General features: G+C 49.2%; 1 protein-coding gene across 2 annotated transcripts; it reads right to left on the reverse strand.

Moving 5' to 3' along the window:
- Window positions 1–1,364: 1,364 nt before the first annotated feature.
- ITGA10 (integrin subunit alpha 10) lies at window positions 1,365–15,382 on the reverse strand (the record flags this gene model as incomplete). 2 transcript variants are annotated; one of them, XM_079727339.1, is made up of 30 exons in its annotated part: window positions 1,365–1,444; window positions 1,742–1,855; window positions 2,132–2,227; window positions 3,597–3,710; window positions 3,856–3,936; window positions 4,197–4,310; window positions 4,481–4,565; window positions 5,007–5,096; window positions 5,256–5,332; window positions 5,508–5,600; window positions 5,750–5,891; window positions 6,046–6,131; window positions 6,328–6,441; window positions 6,871–7,013; window positions 7,110–7,276; window positions 8,011–8,141; window positions 8,442–8,645; window positions 8,781–8,924; window positions 9,146–9,294; window positions 9,519–9,663; window positions 9,895–9,968; window positions 10,107–10,272; window positions 10,476–10,626; window positions 11,275–11,423; window positions 11,595–11,722; window positions 12,426–12,540; window positions 12,767–12,858; window positions 13,454–13,563; window positions 13,763–13,874; window positions 15,331–15,382. In XM_079727339.1, 30 exons carry the CDS (start codon window positions 15,380–15,382, stop codon window positions 1,379–1,381), a joined length of 3,504 nt encoding a protein of 1,167 aa, XP_079583465.1. In that variant the 3' UTR covers window positions 1,365–1,378. The 2 variants fall into 2 exon arrangements, with proteins under 2 accessions (XP_079583465.1, XP_079583466.1); XM_079727340.1 differs by lacking the exons at window positions 12,426–12,540; window positions 12,767–12,858; window positions 13,454–13,563; window positions 13,763–13,874.
- Window positions 15,383–16,755: the final 1,373 nt, after the last annotated feature.

The following is a 16,755-nucleotide window of genomic DNA, read 5'->3' on the forward strand; positions in this document are numbered from 1 at the left end:
CTGCCCAATCGGGTCCCCTCTCTTCTCAGCTCTAAATGGGTGCTGATTCTTCAAATGGCTGTCAGAGCTGCCCTCTGGAGACCAGTAACTAACTTTGGTGTCCAAAGTCTTGATTACAGAGAACGGTGTTACCCACTTGTCAATGAGAAACCAATTCTCTTTACTGGCCATGACCAAAAAATGGGAGTCAGGTGGTGGGGTGGTCCAGAGATAGAAACTAACTTGAGAATTTCCAGTAAACATCAAGCAAGGGCTGTCCAACTGACTGTACCAGAGAAGCCCTACAAGGTATGACTGGAGAGGCCCCAGAAACTTTTTCTAGGAGCTATTTGTGCTACATAAACAGTGCCAAGTAAGTAAGGGCTTGCTTCCCAGAGACCTCTTGCCACCTACTTCAGCTTCTTCCTTAATTCAGACCCCATGGAGCTGCTGCTTCCCAAATCTAGTAAGGTGAAAGGGTTTCCCACCATCAACTCCCTTCTCTCCCTTCTCTCTAGTTTCTATAAGGAGACTCCAAGGAGGGCTCATGAGTGTGTGAGGCCTGAGAGAGGAGAAGACTGCCTAGGGTATCCAGTCTTCTCTGTTATTCCAGCTCTAGCCACGTGGGGGCCCCTGGCTCCAGAGAATTGGGCACCCAGCTCTGGCTTTGCTCCCAGGGAAGGCTGGAGAGTTGGGAAACCCTTGCCCAGCAGGCCTGGGGCAGCTCCGTTTCACCAGCACCTGAGGGCGGGCGAGTGCACCACCAAAGTCTCAGGTTTCAGGGGGATGGCAGTTGCCTGTCTAAAGGCTTCTCTGTTCCTTGGAATTGTACAGAATGTCTCTTGTGGCTTTTCCTCCTCCCTCCTTTTTTCCTGTTGACTCTCCCCATCCGGCCCTCTGAATCACCAGATTCCACAGGAAAGCAGCAGATGTTGACTTTACTTCGTTCAAGCCAACGTCAGCTCTCTCCTGTGGAGTGGGGAGAAGGCAGGAAGGTGAGAGGTGGGAAATGGAGGAAGATAACCCTCGTTCTTTCCAAATTGTGAGGGAGGATGTAGAGGGAAACTGAAAGAAGTCAGGGACCTAGGCAAAAAATTCTTGATTCCTGGGGGTGGGAGAAAAAGGGCCCTACACTAAGGCCCCAGTGTTGGCTCTGGAACCAGGATGGTAAGGAGGGAAGCACAGGGTGGGAGTGTTTAGTGCCAGCCCTTCTCGTCTGAGGTAAGGCCTCATCTCTTGCCAGCAGCATCCTCATGACTCAAAGGTCAAGTCAGGCTGCAGGTCTGGGGAGATAGTCCAGAGGCTTCTTCTTGTCCCATCTGAGCCCCCAAACCTCTGCTGTTATGCAAGTCTTTTGGAGAAGCTGCCAGGGAGGACTTTCTAGGGCTTTATTCTACATTCATTGCTCCAATTTCTCTTCTCTTTTTTCTTCCTCGGGGATTTTCTTACGGGCAAAGAAGTCAAGCTGTAGGGAAAGAGATAAGAGTCTTCACCAAATGCCCTGCCTGGGGACCCGGCCAACAGCCCTCAGATGTATCTGAAGTCTTCAATTTTGTTCTGCTTCCAAAACTGAGATTCAAATTTATTTTATTTGGCTTAGTTTAATTCAACCAACATTTGTGGAGGACAGTGAAGGAGATCTGGGCATGACACCCACAGCCTGCTTAGCTGCCCAGCACAAATCCAGTTCTCCCGGCTATAATCAAGGATTCCTTAACTCATGAGCACCATGCCCCCTACTCCCCACGACAGCAGTGCTTACCTTCCAAAGGCAGAAGACAAGGAGAGCAAGCAGAAGCAGTCCTCCCAGGACACTGCCAATGAGGATCCACAGGGAGATGAGGACAGGGCGGGACTGAATCACCTCCAGGAGGCTCTGCATAGGAAGGAGAGTTGTTTTTTATTTCCACCCTTTTGCCCAGCTAGCCTCACCCCACATTGTAGCAAAGCCAGCCGCAAAACAGAAGACTAAAAGGAAAGAGACTGAGGTAGGAATGGAGGCAGTGGGACCCCACCATTCTGATTTATCACTTCTGACTCCCTGACTGCTGCCTAGTGAAGACACCTCTGTTCTGAAAAAGCTCACAGGTGCCCTTAGGCCACTGCCACCCTTACTAGTTCCACAACTCTCAGACTCAGTCTCCAGCCCCACCTCACTCCAACGGGAGGCTTCAGTCAGCTGTAGGACACTGCCCTCCTCAGTTCCCAGCTCGAAGGTGCTGACCACTGTCAGAGACTTGAATTTAGCCTGTGAATGGAAAGACATTTAAAGTGAGCCATCATCTGAACTGGGAGATTGGGATTGACTAATATATGTATAAAATGGATAACTAATAAGAATCTGCTGTATAAAAAAATAAAATAAAATTCAAAAAAAAATTTTTTTAAATAAAGTGAGCCATGATCAGGTGATAAGGCTCTCAGAACCCTAATGGCCAAGATGAGGCTGAGGGGCACAACTTCCAGGATGTTCAAAACCAGAGGAACAGGTTGGAGACCGATGGGGAAAGAAAAGAAGGGTAACAGATGGAAAGCCTATGGCCCTTCATATACTCTGTTGGTTATACCTGAAATGCATTCAACTCCTCTTTCTTTGGCTAACTCTTACCCTTCCTTTAGATGTCATCCCCTCTGGGAAGTAGGGAAGTGTTCCCTCCTAATCCCCATCACTCTGGATCAGGTTATAATATTCTGTTTACTTCTCTGTCTTTCACCTCTGAACTATAAGATCCTTGAGGTCAAGGGTTGTGTGTTAGTAATTTATGTGTCCCTAGTGCCTAGCACAGTTTCTCAATAAATCTTTGTTAAAAGAATAAATAAATGAATGAAAAAAGGATACCAAAGAGAGATAAAGAGAGAACCAGACTTAGGGAAGCATGGCCTGTCAGACTTAACTTCCCTGAAAGATGCCTACATCCCAGGGACCTTGCGTAATTCAAAGTATACGGAACACGGGAAAGCACAATATAAACCCCTAGTACTAAACAGCTGTTATAATTAAGAGGTCATTTCCCTGCTCAGGAACTCACACGACTCCTGACTGCCTATCATATTAGGTTCGATTTCATCTTCCCGGCTTTAAAGAACTTTCATAATCTAGATCTCTTTCACTATACAATATCACTTCCCACTACCCTCCATGCTTACCCTGCATGTAATATCAACTATTTACTCATTCATTTAATAAAAATGTATTAAATCACTACAATGAGTTAGGCATGGTGCTAAATGTTGGGGATATTCTCCTCAGTGTCTACCTAATAGAGGGCTTTTTATATAGCAGGCATTTGATGGGTTGATTGAATTTAGGTATCCTATAAATGTTGATTGATTATTGATATAACACCAAGAGATGATAAATGGAGGAAAATACAAGAATAGTAACTAGCTTCTAGTGAGTTCATCTCATTATTCACTTAGTCTTTACAACAACCCCATGAAGTAGGTCTTTTCTTCCCCATTTTAGAGATGAGGAGAAAGAAACTTAGAAAAATGAAATAACTTTGTGAGTAGGAGGCAAAGCTCGAACTTGAACATGAGTCTGTCTACTGGAAAAGGCTATGCTAAAGTCTCAGATAGGAGCAGCAGGGGAAAGCAGTGGAAAAGGAAAAGTTTACCCTTCGGAAAAATTCATTGTGAACCAGCCTCAGTAGTCCAACAGAGACCTCAGTCCCCTTTGCCAGTCGTCCAAGGTGGCACCTCATGACCTGACACCGGGAATTGTTCCCATTCTACCAGAAGAGAGAGACAGATCAGGACGCTGGGGTGGAAATATCCCTCACTCCCCACTCTACTCTCCAGCCCAAGGCTCCAAACTCTACTGCTCCCCCCTGCATTCCCACTCTGGACACTTCTTCACCCTCTTGTGACTCATACCAGCCAGCTTGTGTGCTGAAGCTCCTCTGGATGCACAGGGGGCTCTGGGGGCTCAGTCAGGTTCTGCACTGTGCAGCTTGCCTAGAAGAAGATCCAACTTGAGGGACCCTCTTGATGGTGAGAGGCCGGCCACTCCAGGCTGAGCAGGAGCGTACCACCCACACTCTTGTAGTTCTTCCCTGGGTGATCCCTTTCTTTCTCCTCAAAGAAGCTACATATGTGAAAGAAAGGCGCCCCCAGGGAGGGAGGAGCCCTGAGAGCAGTGACCCAGGACACTGGGAGCTGGGTGAGTCCGCCAAATCAAGATGGCAGGGTTCCATACGCCCCTAGCCCAGACTCACGTTGTTAGTGATGACTTGAGACAGTGACAGGAAGTAATTGCCCCCATGGGCCACAGCTGGAAGGAGGGCTGAGATGATGAGGCCACTGACCACATAGCAGCCAAGGTTCTGAACCTAAAAGGAGGATTGGAAATGGGAAGAGGTGAGAGACAGAGAAAGACCCTTCCTCATCTGTTCCCCTTTACCCTCGATACCACTGAAATCTAAGAGAGACTCCTCCCATCCTTTTCCCAGGAACTCCTCCCCCTCCCTCTGCTTAGGCCAAGGTCCCTCCAGCTTCTCACCCTAAGAGTGGTTTTGAATTCAGGGCCAGGGCCCACTGGGAGGGTCCCATATGGGTGAACCTCATAGCGGTGCAGAGTGGACTCACTGCGTGGACACCAAGTCAGGAAGCACATGGTCACAGCCATGACACAGACACAGGGGCACATGATCAGCACACAGACATGGATTCAGGGAAGGTAGGGCCAGCACATGGATAAACAGATGGGGGTACATAGAGAAGATAGAAATGAGACATGACATAGACTTGGTACAAACTTTACGGCCACATCCCATATCCCATCACACCAGCTCCAACCCCCAGGGCCCAGCAAAGCCCTACAACTAGGCTGCATAGGTATACCTATACCTAAGAAAGAAAGATGCTTAAGAGAAGCTTCAGCATGAGTGGGACTGAGGGCAAACAGATAGAGCAGCCCTAAGGGTTTGGTGCTTGGGAACACTGAAGCACATGGAGGGAGAGGGGGGAAACATAAAGAGTATGAGTCTGGGGTCAGAATGGGGTCTCGGGGGGGAGCTGAGCCATACCTAGAGAATAGGAGGTGAGGCTCATACTGGATGTAGGCTGAGGTCTGGGCTGTGTTATCATGAAGCGTGCCATTTCTCTCCAGGCTATTGCTGTAGGGTCAGGGGGAGAGGCTCGCATCCCAGCCCTGTCTCAGACACCCCTCTCTAGAGTAAAGGAGTCACGCTGTTTCCACCCCTGCTCCCACCCGCACACCACCACCACCAAGACCCAACAGGAGAGGCCTGGGAGGAAATGCCCATTGTTCTCACCTGGTGGCAGTCAGCCTCACAAGGACCTGGCTCAGGAGGAAGGAGCAGCTAAACTCAAACTCTAGCAGAAAGGTCACCTGGGGGAGAGGGACATGGTAGATTTCTCCTCATGGGACAACTACAGAGGAACAGGAGCTCTTGTGTGCCTCCTTTCCTAAACTCCCAGGCCCTGGGAGTTTAGGATCTGAGTTTAGATCAGATTCCAGCCCCTGATCTCTCAGAGGCCCTTTCTCATCCTGGGCCCCAACTCACCTTGGCTCCAGCCTGGAAGACAGGATGCCCCACGCTGCAGAGGCGGGCATGAGGGGAAGGGGCTGCACACTCCACCTTCACTGGGCCGTCCCCCTGAGAGCAGAGGAAGGGGGGTGGAGGCTAAGGTGGGGCTGCAACTGCCCTCCTGCCTGCAGCCTCTAAACACTGCAAGCCTTTCCCTAGGGCCCCTCACAGCCAATACCCCAATCATCCTCCTCCCATATTCCCTCCTCCAAGGGCACCTGAGGAGTAAAACTGGATAGGTGAAGGTTTCTGGAGAAGCTGAGACTCAGGCTAGTGTTGTAGGCATTTTCCTTCCTGTTCTTCAGAGTTGCTGACACCAGCACTTTCCTCCGACCACCTCGAACCACGAATGGGTCCTTCCTAGGAGTCGTGGATAAAAGAGAGCCCAGAGTTGAAGGAGCGCCAGAAGCCTCGCTTCTGTCTTCCTGGGCAAGAAACAACTCTCCATCTCCCTTCAAGTCCCTTCTGATCTGTCTCGGGTCACCCCCATTTGGCCAGTTCACGTCCACCCCACCTGGAGCCTCTGATGTCCATGTTAGCTCGAAGTACCAGATCTGTGACACATTCATTGTCAGGGCCACAGTCCTTCGAGAAGGGGACCTAGAGGAGAGAGAAGGGGCTGAGGGCTGAGAGGAAGGCGTGGGAGAAAGGAATGGGATTGAGGGAAAAGTGAAAAGAGTGGGTGCCCAAGTTAGATTTCACTGTGATCTCATGTCTCCTCCCTCCCCTTTCTCTTGAATTCACTGAGAAGGGCAGTGTTGGGACCCAGGGCAGGGCAGGGCTTGGCACTTCTGACCAGCTTTCGTATGGAGGTGGGTGAGCCCTCATCCAGCACAGGCCCTGGCTTTGTGGTGTTGTCCAAAGCAAAGGTCACAGTCAAGGCCACTGGCCGGAGGTAATCTGATGTATCCTGAGAGAAACCAGAGTCAAGGATCATGGGGAGCCAGGATTAGGGATACAACCCAGGAATCCTAGCAGAATGTGATAATTATGGCGATATTTACTGAGCACTTTCTAGGTGCTGGGCACTGTCCTAAGGTTTTATCAATACTATTACATTTAATTCTAAGACAGCTAACTCCTATTTTGTAGTTGTTATTATTATCCCCCCTTTTCAGGCAAGGAAACTAAGGTTTGCAGGTTATATGACTTGCCAGAATTCATAGGTGGTAAACGGCAGAGCAGGATTCAAACCCAGATCAGCCTGACTCCACAGTCTGCTCTTTCTCACTTTCCTGACTCTGGCTTTCTTGCCGATCCAGCAGAAAGTCCTCCCTCTGATCCAGTCTTCTTCTCACTCCCAGGCCCTGATGCAAAGCAGTTCCTGCCCCCTCCTCACCAGCACATGGAAGTGCAGTGGCTCACAAGTCATAGTCCCCACACTGAGCCGGAGCCGCCGAGGGGACAGCCTCTGTCCAGAGCCATCAAACGCTGCACGGGCCCCAGCTGTCCATTCATCCAGCGATGCTGTGAACCGCACATCTGAATGGGGCAGGCAAGAGTGCAGGTGGAGAGGGGTCCCAAGACCATGGCAGGCAAGGGGTTGAGAGCTGCCTAGCATGCACTCTAGTCACTCACGGAATTGGCGATCCCAGCGGCCGGGAGTGCGGGAGGTCACTTGGAAGCAAAGGGCTGCGGATAGGCAGGCTGCCTCCTGGCTGCGTCGCTTGCAGTCCCTCTGAACCACACTGATGGCCGGCGGGGTCACATCCAGTGAAGGGGCCAGGTGGACAATGGGCCGGGAGCTGGGAACAGGGTGGGAAAGAAAGTCTAGCAGAGGGAAGAAAGCCCTTTGAGAAAGGCAGTCCCCAGTGTTTGCCTCCCTGAGGTCAAAGGAAAGAATAAGGAGCTAGGGGACACATGTGTCCGCCTCCCCTGAACCTTCTGACAGAAGTAAGATAATAGCTAACATTTTTTTAAATTTAATTTATTTTTATTTTTGGCTGCCTAGGTCTTCACTGCTGCGTGTGGGCTTTCTCTCTAGCTGCGGCGAGCAGGGGCTACTCTTGGCCTTGGTGCATGGGCTTCTCATTGCAGTGGCCTCTCCCGTTGCGGAGCATGGGCTCTAGGTGTGTGGGTTTCAGTAGTTGTGGTACGCGGGCTTAGTAGTTGTGGCGCACGGGCTTAGTTGCTCCGCGGCATGTGGGATCTTCCCGGACCAGGGCTTGAACCCATGTCCCCTGCATTGGCAGGCAGATTCTTAACCACTGCACCACCAGGCAAGTCCCAATGGCTAACATTTAATCAGCACTTGCCGTGTGCTAGGCACTGTGTTTAGATCTTTTCACAGATTATCACGTTTAATCCTCACAACAAACCTCTAAGACAGGTACGATTATTATTCCCATTTTATAAACTAGGAAACGGAGGAACAGAGTAAGTTGATCAAGAAAGCCAAATGTAACTTTGTGACTCCAAAGCCCTTGCTTTTAACAGCTATGCCATGCTGTCTACTGCCACCTGAGCTGGGGCCACTCACCTGAGCAGGATGGCTGCCCCTTGGGCACCCACAGCGACATCTACCAGGTCATCTCCATCCAGATCTAACCGGCCATCCACACTTCGGCCAAAGTAGCTGAGGGCCTGTGGCATGGAGACAGCAGCAATCCGCTGAGAGGGAGAGAGGAGACACTGAGCAGAGACTCACACAACTGGTTTCCCAGGCCTCCCACCTGGCTTTTTCTAATTCTCCCCTCAGGCATGAGGAGGAATGAGAGAAACTTGCCTGTGTTCAGGAGTCTCTAGTACAACAACATGTTTCCTACCCCACCGCCTCACCTTTTTGACTACTGATAAAAAAGGCACTTGTTCAGTTTGGGTCTCAAGCCCAGGGGAGCAATGATAACCAAAGGGTGCACCTCCTTTCCCCTTCCTCCCACCATGTCCCTGCCTCGTCGGGGCACTCCTGACCTGGGCAGGACAGGGCTTGACTCCACCCTGGGTCCCGTGATAGAGGTACAGTGCTCCACGGTGCCCATCCTCCAGGGGCGCTCCCATAGCCACATCAGCAAAACCATCTTGGTTCAGATCAGGAAGGGCAGCCATGGCAAAGCCAAACCGAGCATCCTGCGGGGGTTCTGGCTGAAGTGTTCCCTGGAGCGTCAGCAAGGACTGCTGGTGGAGGTGAGGAGAAGACAGAAGATGCTGATTTGACAGTCCCAACCTCTCAGCCAGCCCTCAAATGTGTGTGCCTTCCCTCACTCTCTTTGCCCCCACAGACAAGTTCTAGGGTATCCCAGCAAGTCTCACCTGGCCCACCAGATACACATAAACACGTCCTGTCTCCTTGTTCTGGGGCCCCAGGAACATGGGGGCAGCCACAAGCAAGACGTCAGTTGTTCCATCCCCATCCGTATCCAATGGGCAGAGCTCACTGCCAAAGTACGAGCCAATCTGGAGAGCGGTGGGTAGTGGTGACCCCAGAGGAAAGGGAAGGCAAGATTATGGACAATTGGGAAGCACCTGCCAATCTGCTCCTCACATCCCTGACAGACTCTGCCAACCAGAATTCAACACAGACTTTTAAGGCCCCTCTCTTGTCCCTTCACTCTCTTCCCCCACAGCCTGAAGGTCCCTCAGAAGCCAAGGGTCTCACCCTCCCTTGGATGCCCTACCTGCTCCCCCTGGAGGCTCTGGGCGACCCTCACAGCCCCATCTTTCTTAAGCTGGAAGGCGATGACCTTTCCTCGATGTCTAAACCGAGGAGCTCCTGAGAGAAAGAGGCGGCGTCCACCCCGCAAAAGCATGGAGGAAACAGAGTAACCTAGAAGTGGACAAGGAATCGGGGGTGAAAGGGAAAGAAGATGGGGTCAGAGTAGGAGGTTTCCCTAAAGGCACAGAAGGGGGTCCCAAAGGAAGGTAGCAGGAGATCAGTGAGAAATTGCATGAGTTAAGAGTGAGTACCTTATACCCTCCATCCCACCCCCCACTGAGGAAGCATTTTTTCCCCCTCCACCATCTAATCCTTTGCAGCTCTCTGCTACTCACCCAGGTAGGCTGCATGGTTCTGCAATGCAGGGGGGAACTCATCTTCCAGGGCCGTCCGTGGCGGGAAGAGGCGGCGACCTTCTTCAAGCCATAACACTGAGCCCCCCCAGTCATAAGCCCCTACCATCCCGAAGAGAATCCCATCCTGTAGGGCAGAACCAGATGGGGTCGCTAAAAAGACAGTGGGGAATAAGAAGAAAAAGCTCTCCAGGAGTGAGAGGGTCACTGAGGGCATGCTGGGGTTAGTTGGTGAGGTAAGGGAAGGTCAGCATGGACATTGGTTAAAGGAGGAATCCAGAAGAGCCCTGGGGTTGAAGCTGTCTGAGTTAGAGGCTGGAAGGAGTCAGATGTTGAGAGGGGTCAGAGTCTGTCCAACCTTTAGCCGATGAGTAGAGAAACCAATCTGAGACATTTCCAACCCAAAGGAGCTTTCATTTTCTCCGTGGGACCCTTGAGTGTGAGAAAACATCATGAGGCAATATAAGGGAAGACAGTTTCCCCTTTGACCTTCTGAACTTATTCCAGAAGCCCACCTATACCCCAGAACTCCCCCTACCCTGTCCTCTGTTTCTCCAGGGTAATCATTACCCTCAAGGCCAAAAATCCGGTCCCCTAATGCATCCACAATGTCAGTCAGTGCTGCTTCATCTGTGACATTGAAGAAGAATCTCTCGTCTGGATCACTGGCAATAGCTCTGATTTCCCGCAGGAAAGAACTGGGGTCTCGCTGCCGCCGGAGGTAGTGACCAAGGACCTGGGGTCAGGAGATAAAGGTGGGGTCTGCTAGCTGTGTGCTGTGAGACGGTAGAGCTGTACAGGACACAGCCAACTAAAGAGGAGAAAGGGAATATGGCTGATGTCTGGGAAGTGGTCAATGTCCGTTTTCCTTAAGTTCCCAGTCCTCAGTGTCACCCTCCCCAATCCCTTCTATCCTTCCAGATCCAGAGCTGTTCTCACCGCAATCCCATAGCGTGTCACTCTTCCAGCTTCGCAGGCCTTTAGTGCTGTAGGAAGTTCCTCTCCATCATGTGACTCTCCATCAGTGACAACCACCAGTAGCCTGGCAGCCTCTGGTCGGCCCCCATGGGACTGACTGAATCCTTCTGTGCTGAGAAGATAGAGAAAGGAGTGAGGTGTGATCAGATGTGTGCAGATAGATACACATACACATAGTACTTAACACTGTCGGCAGTTCACCGAGGCCAGGCCTCTTGCCTTTTAGCCCATCTCCCCAACTGTCTAGCGTAGAGACTGGCACACAGTAAGAGCTCAAATGTCTGAATGTCATAGAACATGTAGAGCAGCATATCATCAATGCAAGTAAGTATAAAATCCATTCACTCATAGATTCATTCAGCAAATATTGTATTTAGGAAGACAAATATTAAGGGAACGTAGAATAAAGGAGAATGGTCAGGTCAGGGGAGTCTTCCCAGAGATGAGTTTTGTCACGTTTGGAAAGTGGGCTAGGACATGAGTGGTGGAAAACCCGAGGGCCAAGAGCAAAGTGGGAGTTGGAGGTATATAGACAGAGAGAATTGTCTGCAGAGATAAATAAAGCAGAAACATGGAGAGACACAGACACAGACAATTTGTAGAAATGCAATGAGTGCGATGGCAGCCAATTTAGCCTTCCCCCACTTACATTAGTGTGCAAAAAAAGATAAGCTGGCAAGACATCTTGGGATGTACACACTGCACTCCAAAGCCTCCCCTAACCCTTCTGGCTTCCTACCCCCCCTTCCCAGTGCCTCACCAGGCCATCATTATTGCTTGAGCAGTCTTTGTTTCTCGTCCCTCCCGCCGGCTCAGGTTCCTTGCTGCTCTCACCACTTCTTCTTTGGTTCGGAAATCTCCCAGGGACCACTCATGTACAGAGCTCTCCCCATACTGTACCAGTCCCACCTGAGAATAAAGTGTGCACTCTAATGGAGTGTGTCTATGGGGGTGGGGGGTGGAGAAGGTATGCGAGGGAGGGGAGATGAGCACCTGGATACTACTGAAGATGCTACCTACATTTATCTCCTCTCTCCCTGTCTCTCCCCCTCCAAGCCCATCCATGTTGCCTTCTCTTACCTGTATCTGCTCCGGGTCAATAAATAATCTCCCTACTAGTCTTCGCAGGAAGGTCTGAACTTCAGACCAGGGGTAGATGCTGTTGGAGCCATCCAACACAATGACGACATCCATGTATGTGGGGCAGCCTAGGAGGAGGGGTATGGTGATGGGGAACAGAGGGGTAAAGGACATTGGGCATGGGGGCAACAAGGGAAGAGGTCACATTTAATTCAAACATTTATTAGGCACTTCTTACATATAAGGAAGATAGTGTGCCAGGTCCTGGGTAAATATAAAAATGAATAAAAGAGAAGATGGGCATATATACAATTGACTAAAAAAACAAAGAAGAAGGAATCAAGTGCTAGTAGAAACATAGCACCACTATATGATGTGAGAGAAAAAAGGAGGGTCAGTCCTGATGGTGGAGAATCAAAGGAGGCAGCGACTGAGAAGATACTGAAGACTGGAGGTGTTTGAGGAGAGGAGACTAAACAGGAAGGCATTTGGGTGGAGAACACTTTAAACAAAAAGAAATGGAGGTATAAAAATAGATGACACATAGGAGAATGGTGAGGTGAAGGCTATAGCCAAGGTGCAGGGTATGAAGGATATAGTGAGAGTTGAGTTTTTGAAGTTGATTAAATCAGTTCATGGAGCCTTCACAACCTGGTAAAGAGTCTGAATTCTCATCTGTTAGGAAACATGGAGCTTTTGCGGACATGTTAGGTAGCAGTGAGGATAAGCCATGCAGTTCCCCTGTCAAGCATCATACCCTGTGGCCCCATCTTTTTCCCACCCTGCACCCCGTTCTAGGGACTGAGTCCTCAGGCCCTTCTCCTGGCTCACGTTGTACAGTGGGTGCCAGGCTTCCCTGGGGCCGGAACGAAGCATCTACACGGGCACATATCCCAGAACTGAAGACAGATGAGCCACAAGCACGAGACCAGAGAGGGGCACAAGCCTGGGGATGGGTAGAGGAAACAGTTATTCCCAGGCTTGGGAGGGCACCCTCAGAACATGCTCTTTGTCAAAAGAGGCATTGAGACCACTCCCCAAGACGCCCCTCCTTGCTTTCTAGGGTTTTTGACTCCTTGACCCCTCCACATAGACCAGTTTCCCTTATCATACCACCCTTTTCTCTACCACAAACCGTCAGAGACCCCACCACCACCCTTTCCTTAGCTTACCATGAATCCCCCATCACCAACTGTCTCCAGTAGAGACATCCCCAGGTGCATATTCACAGCAGGACGAGATGAATTTCCCAGTGGGTAGTCACCTGGTTGGAGTGGAGTGGAAGAGCATGAGATCATGGGCTCACAGATGGGGTGATTGAGTTCAGGGTGATTTTGGAAGAGGATGAGAAGAGGTCCAGATCAAGTCAGGAAGAGGAGTACATGGGATATGGAGGTAAAGAAGTAAGGTGTGATATCACTCATATATGGAGTCTAATTTTTTTTAATGTTATCTATGAACTTATTTACAAAACAGAAACAGACTCACAGATTTTGAAAACAAACTTACGGCTACCAAAGGGGAAACATGGAGGGGGGAGGGATAAATTAGGAGCTTGGGATTAACATACACACACTACTATATATAAAATAGATAATCAACAAGGACCTACTGTATAGCACAGGGAACTCTACTCAGTTTTCTATAATAACCTATATGGGAAAAGAATCTGATAAAGAATGAATATATGTATATGTATAACTGAATCACTTTGCTGTACACCTGAAACTAACACAGCATTGTAAATCAACTATGCTCCAAAAAACTTAAAAATAAAAAAAAAGTGAGGTGTAAGGGGTCAAAGCTATTAGTGAATCAATGTTAGGGGTTAGGAGTGGAAGAGTGAGGGGTCTTCTTACCCAAGTGGCCCTTGGCACATGGGGCATTGTGGGAGCCCCCTACAGGGCAGCGATAAACATCCCCCCTTCGGTCACCTGAAGGCCCATCCCAGGGGGCACCCACCAACATCCTGGGAGGAGGAAATGAATACAAGCATAGCGTAAATATGACACTTGAGATAGGCCAGAGGGAAAGGGCATGGTGACAGCAAGTCTAGAGCCCCAGCCATTTCCAAAAAACCAGATTAGTTTATATTTCCGTCTACCTTGCCTCCCCTTTAACAGCTCTATCACAGTCCCAATCCCACGGCCCTCTGGTTTCCTCCTCACCATCGGCGTCCACCCCCAACATGTTGTAAGACACTGTATCCAAATTCAGCCTCCGGTGGCCCTGGAAATAGGCGTGGGTGATGCACGTCCAGGTTAAAGGGGGAGCAGAGACCTGGGGGGCCAGGATCATAAGGTTAGCAGGAATCAGCCAGAGAGCCTAATGAATGCCCAGAGGTACAACCAGAGAGAAACCATGAAGGGAACTTTTTGATCTCAGCCTATCTCCCTTCTTTTTACTCATAAGCTGCCCTGGACTCTGTGAATGTCATGTACTCCAAGCAAGGATGATTTTCTTCCTGTGTTTGGGTCCAGATGTCTAAACTGTGGCCCTCTGCCATGCTGTTGCACAGATGTATTTCCATTCCTATCCCCCAAATTTCATTTACAGACATGTCTGGAAGGGTCAAGTTCCTCTTTTCTACATCATTCCTCCTACACATCCTCCTCTCCAAGCTGTGAATCCTTACAAATTCTCCTAAACCCAGGACCATAGGGAAAACAAGAGGAGGTTAGTGAACACTGCATGTCTGGGTCTCTTCTTCTCTTCCTGTCTCTTCTGGACTCCCAGTATCATTGTTACACTCTCACTCTCTTTCTCCGATGTCTAGGTCTCTGGCTGATTCCAGCCCTGGAAACCTCAGTGGTAATTAACTGGGTGGAGCCACTTGCCTGCCTACATACATGGTTTGCCATACATCCTTTCCAAGGGTCCCATCACTCCCAAAGTTTCTCACGATCCACTTCCTTTCTAATTCATCCCCCCTCCCAACTGCCCTCTGCCTACTTGCATTTCTTCCTTAACTCTCAGCCCACTCTAAAGACCCCCTCAATCATGTTCTTGCTGACTCTTCCCTCCCAACTCCAATCTGTTTAAAATCAGAGCTGGTATTTTAGGAAACAAAGATTACAGGGCACTGATGAGGAAAAATTCCAGGCCTCTTGTCCCTCCCATGGTTCCTTTCCTGTGACTTGTTCCTTCAAGTAACCCCCTGTCAGGCCACCCCACCACCGCTTTCACCAATGGCTATAGCTCTGTCTCAAACCAAGCTCATTTTCAGAAAAGTGTTTTGTATGTGAGCCTTTTTGCATCCAGGAAACTGGCAAGGCTGTATGACCAGGAACTGTAGCTCATTGGTTAGATAAACCCAGAGTTCTGACCACACTGTTAGTCAGTTATGTCTCAGGAACCCAGAGACCACCAAGGGCAGGGAGAAGTAGGGAGGGAGATAAAAGTAATCAGACTAGCCATGTGGAAGTTCACATCATGTTTCTTTTTGGTCGCCTCACTCCTCCAGGGCTTAGGACAAAGTTTTATTTAATTGGACACAAATATTACACAAGGCACTGGACAGTTTCAGCCCTTGCCAGGCAGTAATATGTGTGGGCAAAAGAATGCAAACCCATGCGCATGTGTACGCACACACACACACACCACACACACACACACACACACAATCAGTTAACCTCTCAACCTAAATCCCAAAGAATTTTAACCGTAAAGATCCCAATGCTAAACAATCCATATATCTACCGTTCCCACCAGAAACCAAGAAGTTAACCTCCCTCACCTGTCAGGAACATCAGGGGCAAGAACAGGTGGGGGATGAGGGGGAACTCCATGTCTGGATGGTCTCTGTCTGCGTGAGAAGTCCTCTGTGCCTCTGTCCCTCTCCTTCTCTGTTTTCTGTACTTTCCCTCCCATCCTGCCCCCTCCCACTGGCAGCTAAAAATAAAGTTGGAAGGAATGGGAGGAGTAATGGTGGGGAAGTGTGGGGAGCCCCAGACCAAGGAAAGGAGGAATGAGCGATTTTAGTGTATTTCTCTGCCTTGGTGCTGCCCCCTGGAGGCATCATCTCAGTATCCAAAGAGAACACAATTCTTGACTTTCTGTCCTTTCTTTCTCCTCCTTTTTTTTCTATCCTTTGTTGTTGCCTAGCAATAATGCTTTCCTCAGGTTTGGAATAGAAGGTAGGAGTGGGAGATAGATTATTTTTACCTCCTAACCTTATTTATCTCAACCTGGAATATGGAAAATGAAAGAGCTGATAACAGTGGTATCATTTCCCCACCTACTCAGAGTCCCAACATGTGAAGAAACAGCCCACCCACAAACCAAGACTTACCATCTGCATTCCACTTAGTTCTGTTTGTGACTCTTAGCCTATGCTGCCTTATGGCATTATAGTTTTTGGAGGAACTATAAACCATGAACTGGTATGGGGTATGCTTTGTGGAACCAGTATTATTACTTTAACATTAGACCCCCATCTCCTCAACTAAGCTATAAACTTCTGAAGTTGGGACCATGGAGCCTCTTAGCTTTCTGTATCTCTACCACTTAGTATTATGCCCTACATACTGTAGATGCTCAGTAAAAGCCTGTGGGTAATGATGCCAGTGGCTAATCCTATGGAAAACCCAAACCATAGTGACAGAAACAGGGGTCTCAGATGACCAGAACACATGGGACCAGACCAAACATCAATGAGCAAATTGATCTTTAATTTGCTAACCGGGAAGGCTTTGCTATCCATCATGGACTTGGGCCTCAGCTATTTACACAGAATCACTGTACAGTATTTACAACAAGATGCTAAACATAGCATCATTCTGGATAGGCAAAGAAGGGGTATGGAAAGGCTAGAACAAAGCCCTGAAATCAAAGTGTAAGCAGAAACCTGCAGGTGTGAGTGGAGGGAAAGGTAAGGGCAAATCATGAGAAAGGTTGGTGAGGTAGACATGAGAGAGGAAAAGGAAGCATGAAACTACTTCTGGTGCATGTGGGAAGAGTCCACTGGGATATAAAGCCTTCAAAATTATAATCTGGAGTCTGAAGGGGAAAATAACGGCCACAAGTCACCTTTGTGAGGAAAAAGAAGAAGGCAGTTAGAACCTTATAGACCATACCTTCTACCTTCCATACCAAAAAGTAATCCTGCTGATTAAATCCCTATGACAGGGGACTGAGAAGGTACAAAAGAGATACAGAGACA

This window comes from Hyperoodon ampullatus, assembly GCF_949752795.1.
Source record: "Hyperoodon ampullatus genome assembly, chromosome: 2".
Classification (NCBI taxonomy): domain Eukaryota; kingdom Metazoa; phylum Chordata; class Mammalia; order Artiodactyla; family Ziphiidae; genus Hyperoodon; species Hyperoodon ampullatus.